We start from the raw sequence: 14,144 nt of genomic DNA on the forward strand, positions 1-14,144 counted from the left end.
TTGGTAAACTTTGCAGCTTCTACTGCAACGAAGCGGCACGCTAATCTGAACGCTGCCATCATTGTCAATTCGAAAAAGGAGATAGCACTTTTGCACAGGAACATGAAAATGGCTGGAAAGTGGATAAATAAATCATGAATGACATGGCATTGGATTTTTGGGCTGGAGTTCCTATCCGACTGTTTCCATCTCTCGAGACCCAGGCGAGAGAGCGACCCTTGCGGCCAGGGAGCGGGCCGTGCAGCCCCCCGGCTGCTTCCTCCCGGACGCACGCACCCGTTCCAGGTGCGATGCCAAACGAAGCGATCTTTCCTTCCTTTCCTCTGACCCAGCGCAAAGACAAGAACACCAGACCAGAGGGTTTTCGTAACGATGCTTCGCTCCACGACCTCGTTCCGGCACCCATCACGTGGCGGTCACTCGCGAGGGTTTTCCATAACTCGCGGTGATCGATCGATCGATTGAACTGAGCCTTTGCATTTCGGGACGGGAAGCCTCTCCAAGCATTTGGAACCACAAGCCATGGTGCAGGTCAACTAGCTCCTCCTCCGGCACCCAGGTGTTCGGCGTCAGAAGCCAGCAGCACTTGGTTCCGTTTCCGGCTTGGACCCGACCTCCGGCGGATGAGTCGGAACGGAACGGGGCGCGAGATTCCGTGCAGGCTTCTTCGTTCGTTCGCTGCGGCCGACCGGTTCCCGCTGTAGCCGGCTCACCTCCGGCGTCGCCTAGCGCGGCGGTCGCTCTCCGCCGGCCGCGATAGGCCCGGAGGGGGGCCGAGACCGCCGCGTCGGATGGGGATCGGCTCGGCACGTCCACGCGCCGTCGTATCCGACCCGAGGACCCGGCCGGCCCCGCCCCCGCGCCGGCGACCCCGCACAGCCCGGTCGGCAGGCACGAGCGCGGACGCGGACCCCCCGCCTTGGCACCTCTCGCGCGCCCCGCGTGCGCGCGGGGTTGCCGCTCGCCAGCGGTCCGGACGCGCCGGGCAGGCAGGTGCAAGGCAAAACCTCGGACAGGACGGCCGATTTCGAAAGCATTTCTGGGACGTAACTAATTAGAACCCGCGGGCGTCCGAGATGGCGCGGCGTAGCGGTGTCGCCGGCGAGCTTCCTCGGCGGCCAACGGCTCTCCTCTTCCCCACCTCCAGTGTCTCGATCCGGACCGACGGCGAAACGAGCCTGTGCTAGCTGTGGAGAGGTGTGCTAGCAGTGGGTGTGCCGATAGCAACGGCGAGCCTTCATTTTCCGCCGGCGTGTTCGCTCTCGGTAGCACGTGCGCGGAACCACATTGCCTGCGCGCCTCTCTTCCGTGTTCTACGGGAAACCAATCACGCCCTAAGTATGTGAACGCAACGGAGATCTTTTTTTTCGCTTCTTTGTTGCTGCTGGGGTCTTGAGAACGGGAATACAGAGAAAAGTTTCTGAAATAATGAAAGAAAGTTTCTATTTCCATTTCACATGCGTCCTGGGGACGCGCTTCTGTTACAAAAGAATCGTGTGCATGAATCTATCGGCGGTGGACCAACCATCGCCAACCAACGGACGGACGGATCGAACCCCTATCACCTGAGCCTAGCGACGACCTGGAGCGCGCCGAGGGCGAGCAGCTCCGCGGGGAGCAGCACCACCGCCAGCAGGTGCGCGCGCCGCGCCGCCTCGGCCACGGCGTCCACGAACCCGCCGCGGCCCGCGCCGGAGCCGGAGCCCCACGACAGCGCGCCGTGCACGCCGAAGGGCCACCAGAGGAGGAGGCGCCAGCGCTCGCGCTCGGCCTCCCGCGCGCGCCGGGCCTCCTTGCGCACCACGCCGCGCACGGACCGGAGGTACGAGTTCACGTCGTGGTCGCGGTACACGGAGCCCCGGGGCCCGTACGCGGCTTTGTCCTTGAGGATCTCGAGCGGGTGCGGGGAGTTGAAGAAGGCCGACAGCGCGGAACGGAGCTCCAGCAGGGAGGCATCGTCGGCGCCCGACGAGGAGGACGACTTGCCCCCGCCGCCGCCCAGGCGGTAGATGCCGCTGTCCGGCGGGAGCAGGTGGTGGTGCGGGGACAGCCGCTCGTCCGGCTGCAGGATCAGCACCTCACCCATTGGCGCGTACAGAAGTTTCTGCAGTTGGAATTGGATTAACAACATTTCTGAAGATGAATCCATAGTTCACAACACAAATGCTATAGAAATGTAACATGATCAGAACACGAGCATCTACCTGGTTTGTGAGGCACGGGTGGCTGCGGAAGTTGCCGTTGGCGAGCTTGAGGATGTTGGCGACGTGGTCCGGGTAGTGGCAGGAGAACACCCGGGGCACGATGTCCCGGTGCATGGTGATGGACTGCACGTGGCTCCGCGGAAGCCCGAGCCGGCGGAGGAGGAGGTCGCCACCGCACATGATGCACGGCGCGCCGAACGTGATCACCGGCAGCAGCGCCGAAGCGGGGGCCTCGCCCCGCATCAGCAGCATCAGGTTCACGAGCAGGGCCAGGCTCCCGCCGAGGGAGTGGCCGGTGAACCGCAGCCTGGCAGATTTACCGCAGGCTTTCAGGTGGGATTTCACGTATGGTAGCATCTGGTGATATATCCCCTTTGCAGCCTCGTATATGCCACGGTGAACCAGCACATCGAGTTCCTGCAGGAACAAAATAAAAATGGTACAGATGTTATATAAAGCACTAGTTCATGATCTTGCTTCGTTCAATCTGGTTGCTCATACTTTAACATTTGTGCAGCATTGGTTTCATCCTAGGTGAGAATTACATGAAACTGAATTTTAGCCACAGCTAGCAACATACCTCAAATTTGACAGGCTCAAATAAAAGGTTGGCCTGCCAAGAAGCAATTGATTCTGAGCCCTGCAGATTACATACAAAACCAGAGTGGCACACGATAAGCTACAGCATTAAGAAGTATTAAAAACAGAAAACTATCGAACCATCATGAGAATTTGGGCATGAGCATTACCTGAACCACAAAGTATCTTGTGGTGTTTTGATCATCATCACAAATGAACCACTCGCAGGGGCAAGATCTCGAAGAATTCAGATCATCTGCGACAGCTTGCCTTGTCTCTTCCTTTGCTGCAACCATGGAAGTTACCGAATTCGTTGTGGCAACGAATGAGGCTTCGTCCATACTTAACCCTTCACCATTCTCGCCGTTCACGAATGCCATGATGGCCGTCGGATCTTCCTTGACATCATTCCTAGAACCAAATGGCATAATGCCCATGGCCCGGGAATGCAAATAAGATGCAGCGGATGACACAACATGGTATGCACCAAAGGGGTTTATCCCCAGGCCACTGTGTTCCTCCTTGCTTGCTGACGCAGCATTGCCGACAGCTTCAGATACTTCATCTTGAGATTCATCCTTCGCATTGCTATGCTCCTGCTTCTGATCAGGGCTAGTTCTGGCCTTGTCTTGCACTGACGAAGTCACAAACCGCAAATTGTACCTCCGGAGACATTTTGGCTGAGATGGGCGGCACAAAAGCAAACAATTCCCAAGTTAGGCTGCAACAAAGGTGACTTACTAGAAACAGGTAGGATATTTGCAGCGGCAATTCAGTTACATTAGATCAATGAGGTAATGCCACAACCTGCAACTAGTAAGACTAAAACCGCATCAGAACCAAATAGGAGTTCTGAAGGATCACATGCATGATCATCTGTCCTTCTTCAGATCAAATTTAATCATCTACTATCCATAAGCCAGAAAAGCATTTCATGACAAGTAACCAATCGGCAACAAGACAAATGGTACTCAAGGATGGACTAATCCAAGAGTAGCTTATGGAAAGCTACACTCACATAAAAGTAAACAGTAAAATCCAAAACAGACCAAATTTCGCTTGAACATTCCTAGAAAAATACCACCATCCGGCACCTGCATTGACGCTGAAAATTTACAGCATGAACAAGAACACGGCACCTGTCTGGCTCTGGCATAGTCAAAGGCTCATGAGACAAATTTACCCAAAGTAATCACAAACAGAACAAATTCACCAAAGACGAACTGCGATTTGACGCGTGAAGTTACAGCAGAAGCTAGCTGGCGATGAAGATGTTACCTGAATCCTGGGGATCATGTAGGCGATGTTGCAGAGGTAGGACATCATGGAGTACTCCTTGGCCTCGCCGAGCGACGTCTTCCGCAGGAGCCGCGAGAAGGAGGCGCGGTCGAACACCTCGCCCTCGTCGTACCCCACGGCGCAGCCTTCGTCCCCGCCCCCGGCGCTGCAGGAAGCGCAGTCCTCGACGCCACCGCCGGCGGCCTCCTCCTCCTCCTCCGGTTCTCGGTCTCCGCCGCCGGTGGCCTCCGCGTCCGCCGCGTCCGCCCACCGCGGCTGCACCCGCAGCATCTGCAGCACCCAGTTCGAATTCCCCTGCCCGCGCCCGCCCGCCTCCGCCTCCCTCTCCTCCTCGGGCGGAGGAATCCTCGCCTCCGCGCCGCGGACGGCGCCGCCCGCCGCGGCCGGTTTCTCTCCCCCGCCCCCGCCCCCGCCGCGCGGCCACAGGCGCAGCAGCGGCGCGTGCAGCGCGGCGCGCGGCGGGTGGTGCTGCTGCCGCCGCTGCTGCGCCGTCATCGTCGGCGGCGGCACCGAGGCCGGCGCCACCGGAGGCTGCGGCGGCGGCGCCGCGGCGCCGCTCAGGAACCTCAGCGCGTCCATGGCCTTGGCCCACCCCCTGGCCGCGCCCGCCTCCGAGACGTGGCCTCCTCCTCGCCTTCTCCCGTGCGCACGAGCACCTGGGCGCGGTTAAGCGTCCGCTGATTAATAATAGCGCGGTTAAGTTTAGGATTCCTCGAGGGCTGACGGGACTCAGGCGGCTGACGCCGTGGTGGCCTGTGGGGCTCGCTCGCCGGCTGGGTGGACAGGTGGTTAACCCTTCTTCTTCTACCTCGGGTCACCTGAGTAGATCTCGATGACCGACAGTGGCTGCCCAGCTGCCGTGATTGTGAGACCTGGCTGCCGGGGATGGGAGGGAAGAGAAGGAGAAGGGGGGAGGCGCATTGGAGGAGAGCTCCTCCTATATACGTGGAGACATGGAGGAGGGAGGGAGGTGGGTGGAGGTCGGCGATGACTGCGGATCGTTTGTGGGCGGAGGAGGAAAAGTCTCCTGGTTGCTTGCCCGTAGGGATCCCTTTGACGCGGATATTTCTCGTTTTCTTGTGGTGCTTTTTGGTTGCGGATTCCAGCTGGTGGTGTCCCACGCCGCTTGCTCTGTGTTCTTGAGACCCAAACCCTCTCTGTGCAGCCAGCAGCAGCAGTACTAGTAACCAAACCCAACCAAGGGTCAAACTGTATTGTGGGAGATAAAACGAAATAAAAAAAATATCGATCACGAAGCGACCTTGGAGTGGTCACCTGGATTCAACATTGTTCCACGGAAAACAGAAGGGGGAAAAAAAAGAAGAGAGAAAAAGAAAGTGAGAGCATTGGCCTCGTGGTTTCCCTTCCCTGCGGTGGAGTTTTGTACTGTTGTGTTGCGAGGCATCTGTGTCCGTGGCACGAGATCGCAATGCCGTGACGCGATCCGAGGCCAAAAGATGAGCGCTGGCCGCCAAACCACGCTTGCGATTTCGGTAAGCTAGCGCGGGTCAGCGTGACACGGCAGCGCCGCGTCCGTTTCCTTCCCGCCCCGGGGGTAGTCGTGAACCACGAGGCTGGGGCTGGCTGAGGCGCAGAAGATCCGGGGAGTTACTTGCGTGGACGCGTCGGCCGGCGGGAGCGGGGGCGACACGTCAGCGGATGAGGCCGCTGGTGAGGACGTACACGTGCTGCGCGCGCGCGGGCGCATGCAGCGGGCTCAAACTCGCTACGACTACGAGGCGGACGTCCAGAAGAAACGGACCGGTGGGCTGAAGATGGGCCGCAGAAGCAATTTTGAGGAAAGCCCGGTAGGGGGGGTACCACTACCAAGCCCAATTTGGTGGAAATGCCGGGGGATTCGGCGGCCTGCACAAGTCGGGCCTAAATGTTTTTTTTCCTGTTCGCGGAAATAGATAGGCCTTACATGTATTCCTACGACGAACCCGTTTCCGGGACGAGAATTCGGCCTGTCCACCACCTTCGAGAATTGCAATTGCAGACAAGCTAGCTATCGAGCACGTGCAGCTGTGCCGGCCTTTTTTTTTTTCTGGCAATACTCCTCTCAGAGAAGCAGCTGTGCACGTGTCGACCCATGACTCATCGTGCTACCTTCCTTCAGATTGCATGTCTCTGGCTGATGAAACTAACAGAGGTAGCTGCTGGTTACCACTGGCCGGCCTTGCCTTGGTGAGGTTTTTCCTAGGTAGCCCAGCAGACGGTGAACCGTGCTCGCGGCGTGCCCCTGGCTGGTGGTTACTTGCACGGGTCGCGTCGTCGTCGTCCCCGTCCCTTTCCACCTCTCCGGGAGAACGAATGAACCTGGAGGGACGGACGTCAGGCGCGCACGGGTAGGTTCCTCCCGGGCCACCAGACCCTCACCACACACCGCCCGCACCTTAGCTGAAAACGCACACGCACAAGGCACAAAGTCTCGATCAGGTGTCAGAGGATTCACCGGCGAAGCAACATGTCGTTTCAGGAAAGAGTACGTGCAGAAAACGATTTCAGAAGGACGAGGAGCACACGGATCGAGGGGCTCTCGATCTAGGTCGTTGCGGTGAAAGGGACACGAGTGAGGTAGCGAGAAATTATAAAAGATGGCATGTGCGCGGAGCATCTCGTGCGATCTTGGTCGGGTTGGTTGGCCTGCCCGAGGAAACCAGCGCCAACCCCGGAGCGGAGCGGAGGGGCTTGGTGGAAACGGTCGTGCACTGACCGGGACACCGGGTGGCCGCGGCTGCAAGCTCAGCGGCTTATCACGCTTGGCCTGACAACGAAAGGCAACAACATGCGTGCGTTGCCGTGTAACCGTACGCTGCACTATATATTCAGATCAAGTGATCAATCATCAATCAACAGTGTTCAGCTCACCCTTCTTCTTCCTCGCACGCCGGCACACCATTATTCCATCCCCCTCGGCGTCGAGAGCTTGCTTGCCAGGAGCCTGCCTGCTTCCCATGGCGTCCGTTCCCAGCCGGCCGCTGTGCTGCTTCCTGCTGGCGTGCATCTCCTGGTGCGGCCTGCTGATCCCTTGCTGCCGATCAGGTACCGTTACTTCACTCCCTTGCTGTCTTCTGTGTTGCTTTCCTCGACACGGCTCATCTCTTCTTCGTTTCTCATGCAGATGGCTCCGCAGCTGCTGCTGCTGCCGCCTTCCATGGCCAGAAGAGAGACGCCCCGGACATAGTCGGGAGAGCCCTCATCTGCTTCGACGACCGCTACGTAAGTGCACCGATCACCTCGCTGTCTAATTAGATAAGATCTAAAGCTCGAGCTCCTCCTGAAACGATCGATGATCATGGCATGCCCATGCGCGCGGCGACCAGATCTACAGCAGGTGCCAGGGCTCGTTCCGTCTGGGCCCGCAGGGCGCGCTGGACGTGCCGCCGGGGTCGGCCGACGCCTTCTGCAGCGGGCCCTGCCTGGCCGAGACGGAGCTCGTGCTCCGCTGCGTCGACGGCATCATGGGCAACTTCCGCTTCTACAACGGCGCCACCGCCGCCGACGTCCGCTCCGCGCTCGACAGCGGCTGCGGCCGCTCGGGCCTCCGCGGCGACTTCGACGTGCTGCGCCGCCTCGGAGGGGCCGGCGGCGGCGGCGACAACTACGGCGACGGGTACTTCTACGGCCGCGCGGCCGGCGGCCGGCGGCCAGCCTCGCTCGTCGGCAGCCTCGCGCCGCCGCTGCTGCTGGGCGCGGCCGCCGCGGTCCTCGCGTGGGCGTGATCGATCACATCAACGAAGCACATGTTGGTGCCAGTTGCTCTGATCAAGTATAGTGTAGTGACACTGTGACAGTGATAACTAGTTATTAGCCGTAGTGCATGAGATCGACTTGATGCATCGAGATAATAGGAAGCCTGTGATCGACCACTCGACCTGTTGTGGAATGAGAAGAACTGCTGCTACAGCAAAGTGCAAAATCTGCACTGCTACTAGGTTAGGTACGCTAGCTAGTACTTGCGTGGAAAGTCATGAATAGGAGTTGTTCTTGTTTTCTTTACCTGTTTGACAAGAAGTAGATGAAAATTAAAGCTTCAGATAAATACAAGAATAAATTAAACCCAATAGCCTCTTCTAATTTATTAGTATTGTTTAAGCAGACCGTCTGGGAGCGTTAGCGTTGGCACAATTTGATATCCAAGAGCAGGACGACGAGCACCAGCACCGAAAGACAGCTACAGAATTTAGTAATCGGCCAACATATCCAATAGCGTCGCCTAGTAGATTGTTTTGTTTCAATATATATAGTATAGACACGTATGCTTATATATATATATATATATATATATATATATATGCAAATATACTTACACCTACGAATATAGGTATGCAACTCTATCCCTATTAATCCGCAGATGTCTCGCTCGCTGTTAATATGTATATCATCTATCACCGAAAGAATATCATCGGTTAAAATAAAATCACTTAAAACTAAAGTTCAGGCCAAACTAATTCATACCTTATTTGAATTCCAGGACTAAAAGTTATCCGAGAGATAAAGAAAGTTCATTTTACCCTTTCTTTCCGCATGCATGGACGGATAAGGTAGATGTGGGTAATCTGGTTATTTATCAGACGGTTAGTTTTTTTAATGGATTTGGAGAACTGATGGTTAGTTGTGGTATGACTAAATTTAGCACACCTTTTAATCCCCTTGTTTTGTATATTAACTAGTAAACTAAAGTTAGGCTTAAAGTTTAGTCATACGATCCAAATAAGATCTAAATTCAGAAAGAGTGCATGTGCTTAGTTGAGAACTTGAATCTATATAAACCTTACCAACTAATATACACTTAGCTCACGTCCCCACAAGTTTCCGAAGTTGAGGGGCAACTAAAATCTGGTTCTCGGTTGGAGGTGAGGTGAGAAATCGGTAAGTGAGAGATCAAATGGACTTCCCCACCTTCATTTCACGGTCCAGTCTTTAAAGCGTATAAACGCCCAAGCCAGCCCAGCCCAGTCCAGTCCAGCCTTTCAGCTCTAGCGGGCAGCGACGGTGCATGGTTCTATAGATGGCCAAATGGACCGCCCGGCCAAGCACGGCACGGGCTCGTTTTGGCACGGCCCGTTTCGGCACGGCCATGTAAACGGGCCGTGCCGGGCCGCCCGACATGCCGCACCACCCGCCTAGGCACGGCACGACGGCCATCTAATCGGGCCAGGATGGGCCGGGCCGGCGAGCCCGATGGCCTGTGCTAGCTCGTGGAGGCCGGATCGGGCGGAGCAGAGGCCGGACGGCGGCCGTCGGGAGGTTAGAGCGGCGGCCGGCGAAGCGGAGGGACTGAGAGCTGGAGCAGCGGCCGACGAGCGGAGAGACAGCGAGAGGCTGGAGCAGCAGCCGGCGAGCGGAGAGGTCGAGCACCAGATTGGAGGACGGTGGGGGCGGGGATGCAGGAGGGGCAGGGCGCCGCCGCGCCGTCGCAGGCCTGCACGTGAGGGAAGGTAGGGGCGGTGGTGCGTCGAGGAGGTAGGGGAGGGGACCCAGGAGAGGCGGGCACCGCTGCGGGAGTGGGAGGGAAGGTGCGGCCGATGCGGATGGACGGTGCAGGAGTAAAAATTAGGGTTTAGGAGGAGAATGTTGAATTTTGTATGGAATGGTAGGAAGTTAGCAGGCCTGATATCATGTTGTTATCGGGCCTAGTCCTTAGTCGGACCGTACCCGAGCTGGCACTACGGGCCGGAGTGATGGTCACGCACGGTCCGCTCGATGTGCCGTGCCAGCCCGCGCATGTAGCAATCATGCCAGACCATATCTGGACCGTGCTTTTCCGGACCATATTTCGGGCCGCGCATTTAGCCCGGCTCGTTTGGCCAACCCTTCCGGAATCACATCAAAACCCTCGCCTTTCCATCCCCCGCTCCCATCCCGAATTCCGATGACGGCCGCCGGCGACGACGACCTCGCCGCGCTGCGCGAGCAGGTCGCCCTCGCCTGCTCCGCCGCTGTTTCCGCCCGCGACCTCGACCACGCCTTTCAGCTCCAGCTCGACGAAGCCATCCAAGCCTCCCTCCGTGCCCATACCTCAATTTCCTCTCCCAATGCCGCTTCATCCTCTTGGACGCAAGCCGCCCCCACGCTCCCCGAGCCTTCCTCGGACGTTGCCTACGCCCTCGAGCTCCAGGCCACCGACCTTGCGCTCGCCGAGCAGGACCGCCGCGACGCCCTGGCCTGCCGCGCCGCCCACTCCCAAGCTGCAGCCTCCGTCCGCATCGCCGCGCACGACGCCCTCTTCGCGCGCGAGCTCGCCGCCATCCCGGAGGATCGCTGGGCCCACGACGGCGACTACTTCGAGCGCCCCCTGGAGCTAGCCTCGTCCTCGTCCAGCCCGCTCTTCAGCGTCTTCTTCAAGGGCATGGCGAGCAGCGAGGCGGTGGGGCCGAGGGACCGGGACCCCGGCTTGGCGGTGCTGGCGGTGGCCTTGTGTGGGCCGCAGGGGAACGTCGTGCTCAGGATACACAAGCCGGTGGAGGAGGTGTTTGTGGGCGACGGCGAGGTGCTGGAGGTGATGGCGCTGCTGGAGGGCCTCCACGCGGCGCTGGAGCTGGACATCCGCAGCGTCAAGGTCATCACCGATCACAAGATGCTGCACAACCATGTATGTCATTGTTCCCGAGTTGCCCGAAGCGAGATGGTCAATAGAGAATGCTCTGATTGAACTGATGATGAAAACTATGTTTCTTGTAGTTGTTATATTTGGCGATGGTGCTTTCGTGTGTTTAGGAATTAGGATATTTCGCTGTTGCAGTGCCTGCTCGTTTTTGCTAATCCTATTGGAAAGCAAATAGGAGAGGAATACAGTACCATGGTTTGTAGTTTGTACGCAGGACGACATTTGGGAGGTCACATACCTAAGTTAGACTTTAGCTCATTTTGGGTTCTGACGCGGTCTCTTGTTTACACATATTACATAGAGCCTAGTCCACTTGCTTTGGCTGTTTTCTTCGCTTCAAATTCTTGTCTCCTTTTGGCCTCTCCTTTTGGGTTGGCACAAACAAGAAATAGGCACAACAAGTGGGTCGAGCTCCTTTATCATTCATAGAGATAGCATAAGAGCCATGTTGGATGCCAAGCTTGAGCCACATTAGCCGAAGGGTGCAATCTGTGTTTTAGCGGGGATATTCAACATGAATTGAGACTTGAAGGTGGTTAACTGTTATCTTTGAACTTGGGTGGTTTTCTATTTTCTCTGTTATTATGATAACTAATTTTGAAATTCAGTATCTCATAAATAAAGTTGTTTACTGGAGCCAAAACAAATATATTTTCTTTAACAGATAGTTTAGGAGTACTTATTTTTCTCGAACACACAAGATAGCTGCATATCTTTATATTAAGAAGAAAAGAGGTAAAAGAGCCCCAACAGAAACAAAACCAACCCGCACAAACAAACTCACTCACTCACTCACACATGCTTATAAGACATAACACCAGTAGCACCTTTGCACAAAAGGAAAAATAACTGGATCAACCAAGGCAAGAGCTAAACACCACCAAGCAGCAGGGCAGTCAACAAGGTGATGCCCTTAGACCAGCTAAACCCCATAGCCTCATTTCCTCTAGGACTGACTTTTTTTTTTCTCGAACACGCAGGAGAGCTGTGTATCTTTGTATTAAGAGAGAATGAGTGGTCCAATTACAAAACCATTCCACACCCTGGACCAGAGTGAGGAACGTAGAGTTCTAGCAAAAATTATTACATAAAAAACTCATTTTAGGACCAGACCACAACCACACCCAGCTACTAGACCTGCACCACCACTATCTCGAGGCTTAGGGCTGCAAGCCTCTTAGCCCCCGAGAATTGCCAAAGATGGGATTCCTCGTTGAAGGCTTGCACCGCCACCTGCAGGTTTGGAGACGCCCCCTCAAAAACACATGCATTCCTATGCTTCCATAGGGTCCAGGCTCCAAGGATGCACAAGGACTTAAAACCCCTTCTGTGCTGTTTCTGAAGTTTCCGCTCAGCCTTCTTCCACCAGTCAGCAAAGATAACACTCCTTGTGGGTGTCAGTCAAGACAGATTTAGGGGCTGCAAAATGGCAAACCAGAATTGCCTTGCAAAAACACAGGAAGTGAGGATGTGCTGAATGTTTTCCTCCTCCTGGTCGCAGAGAGGGCAGCGCTCCGGGTGTGGTAGGCCTCTTTTTTGGCAAACAATCTGCAGTCCAACAACAGTTCCGAATAGCCAACCACACAAATGTTTTGCATTTCCCCGGCGCTACGACTGAAGCTAAGACAATAGTCTAGTGCTACTAGTGATGATCAAAGTTGTTTTCAGTAGATCGTATAGTGTCCAAAACACCATATATTTTCTTGAACGGATCGTCTAGGATCACTTAGTACAGGCAAACACTTCAATGTAGGTCAAGACTAAAATGTCGCATCTACAACTAGACAACTTTATGATGACTTTTAGTTTTACGGTTTCCTTTTTCAGCAAAAATTGGAACCTTGAAGGGTGATGTATCACAGTTTAGTGTCTAGTTCAATGCCGGTCTTGATGTTGCGTACGCAATACGTGTTTGTTCTCCTTGTGCATCATCTGTGATATGTGAATGCATGAACGACATGTAAATTCAAATCCAGTGTGCGAATGCCTTCTTCTATTATGGTCTGATGATTGTATCTCCCTGTATGTGCTCCTCAAATATAATAATGCATTCTTGTGATTATTCCCTAATATCTTTACAATGTCAGATGCTTGGGATTTGGCGTCCATCAGGGAAGAAGCTAGCAGATATTATCAATCAGGTCCTGACAGTGCGGAGGAAATTCGAGCAATGTGAAATCTCATTTGTTGAGCCTAGCCAAGTCAGCTATATAGTAAAATTAGCAAGAGATTCAATAGCTGTTCAGATTGCCAAAGCTCTTGCTGCCAATGCCAGCAACGAAAAAAGAGAGACCTGCACTATCTGCTTGGAAGACGCTGACATCACAAAGATTCATGCAGTTGAAGGTTGTGCACATCGCTTTTGCTTCTCCTGCATGAAGGAGCACGTGAAAGTTAAGCTACTCCATGGAATGCTCCCAGCTTGCCCACAAGATGGTTGCACCACAAAGCTAAGCGTGGAAGGATCAAAGGCATTCCTATCGCCACTGCTGTTGGAGATTATGGTGCAACGTGTCAGGGAAGAACAGATCGTACCGAGTCAAAAGATTTATTGTCCATACCCCAAGTGTTCAGCCTTGATGTCCTTGAGTGAAGTAATCCATCCAATGCAAGAATCCTGTTCAAAGTACACACTTGCTGCTGCTGCCACATTGAGGAAGTGTGTCAAATGCAGAGGCTCTTTCTGCATGAGTTGTGTGGTCCCATGGCATGACATGATGACTTGCGATGAGTACAAGGCGCAGTACCCCTATGCTCATCCAGAAGATGCAAGGTTGGAGAACCTTGCAAAGACGCGGTTGTGGCGGCAATGTGTCAAATGCAGGCACATGATTGAGCTTGCAGAGGGTTGCTTCCACATGACCTGCATGTATGGTCCATTCTCTTTGCTCTTGGTTGCATAATTTCCGTACTCTAGTTGTCATGCAGAAAGATTCATTAACTGATATGCTTTACATGGTTTCCTGTTAACTCCAGCTTCTGAAAATTTGCTTGTTGCTTTTTTCAGGTGCGGCCATGAATTCTGCTACACTTGTGGGAAAGAATGGAAGGAGAAGAAGGCAACCTGCGCATGCTTGCTGTGGGACGAACGCAATATCATCACAGCTCAGAGATGATTGCATATGTTTACTAGGCTGGAGAAGGATGCCTTGATTAGTTTCATTTTGGTGGTGGAGGGTGTCCTCTAGAGAAATTTGTGTTACTAATTGCTAGAAACTGTCAAGTTGTTAACTGCAGTTAGTAGTATATGTAAGCAGTCGACTACTTGCATGCGGTAGATGAGCAGGACCTTGACCGTAATTTTTGGTTGTTTTAGTTGCGTCGACTGAGCAGAATACATTGGGATGATGGCATGCGTGCTTTACTGTTTTATAAACTACTAGTATATGTTAAGAAATGACTGATCTCCAGTAAGAGCCCAAGTTACTACCGTTGCTGCTTATGTGTTC

At 54.5% G+C, this 14,144-nt stretch overlaps 3 protein-coding genes across 3 annotated transcripts; 2 read left to right on the plus strand and 1 right to left on the minus strand.

Annotated features, from left to right (window-relative positions):
• Positions 1–1,421: 1,421 nt before the first annotated feature.
• LOC112893181 lies at positions 1,422–5,068 on the minus strand. The gene is made up of 5 exons (XM_025960378.1): positions 4,062–5,068; positions 2,954–3,463; positions 2,785–2,844; positions 2,205–2,621; positions 1,422–2,104 (listed from the first exon to the last, which is right to left on the minus strand). The coding sequence occupies exons 1-5, from the start codon at positions 4,659–4,661 to the stop codon at positions 1,562–1,564; spliced, it is 2,130 nt and encodes a 709-aa protein (XP_025816163.1). The 5' UTR covers positions 4,662–5,068; the 3' UTR covers positions 1,422–1,561.
• A 1,735-nt stretch (positions 5,069–6,803) lies between these two features.
• On the plus strand, positions 6,804–14,129 carry LOC112892766 (the record flags this gene model as incomplete). Its single annotated transcript, XM_025959882.1, has 6 exons — positions 6,804–6,872; positions 7,128–7,304; positions 7,409–7,803; positions 9,882–10,680; positions 12,783–13,564; positions 13,703–14,129. Coding segments are annotated over 6 exons (2,331 nt in total), but the record flags the coding sequence as incomplete, so codon positions are not given.
• LOC112893188 lies at positions 6,955–8,127 on the plus strand. Its single transcript, XM_025960388.1, has 3 exons — positions 6,955–7,127; positions 7,207–7,304; positions 7,409–8,127. Exons 1-3 carry the CDS (start codon positions 7,040–7,042, stop codon positions 7,805–7,807), a joined length of 585 nt encoding a protein of 194 aa, XP_025816173.1. The 5' UTR covers positions 6,955–7,039; the 3' UTR covers positions 7,808–8,127.
• Positions 14,130–14,144: the final 15 nt, after the last annotated feature.

Source organism: Panicum hallii, chromosome 5, assembly GCF_002211085.1.
Source record: "Panicum hallii strain FIL2 chromosome 5, PHallii_v3.1, whole genome shotgun sequence".
In the NCBI taxonomy this organism is placed as follows: Eukaryota; Viridiplantae; Streptophyta; class Magnoliopsida; order Poales; family Poaceae; genus Panicum; species Panicum hallii.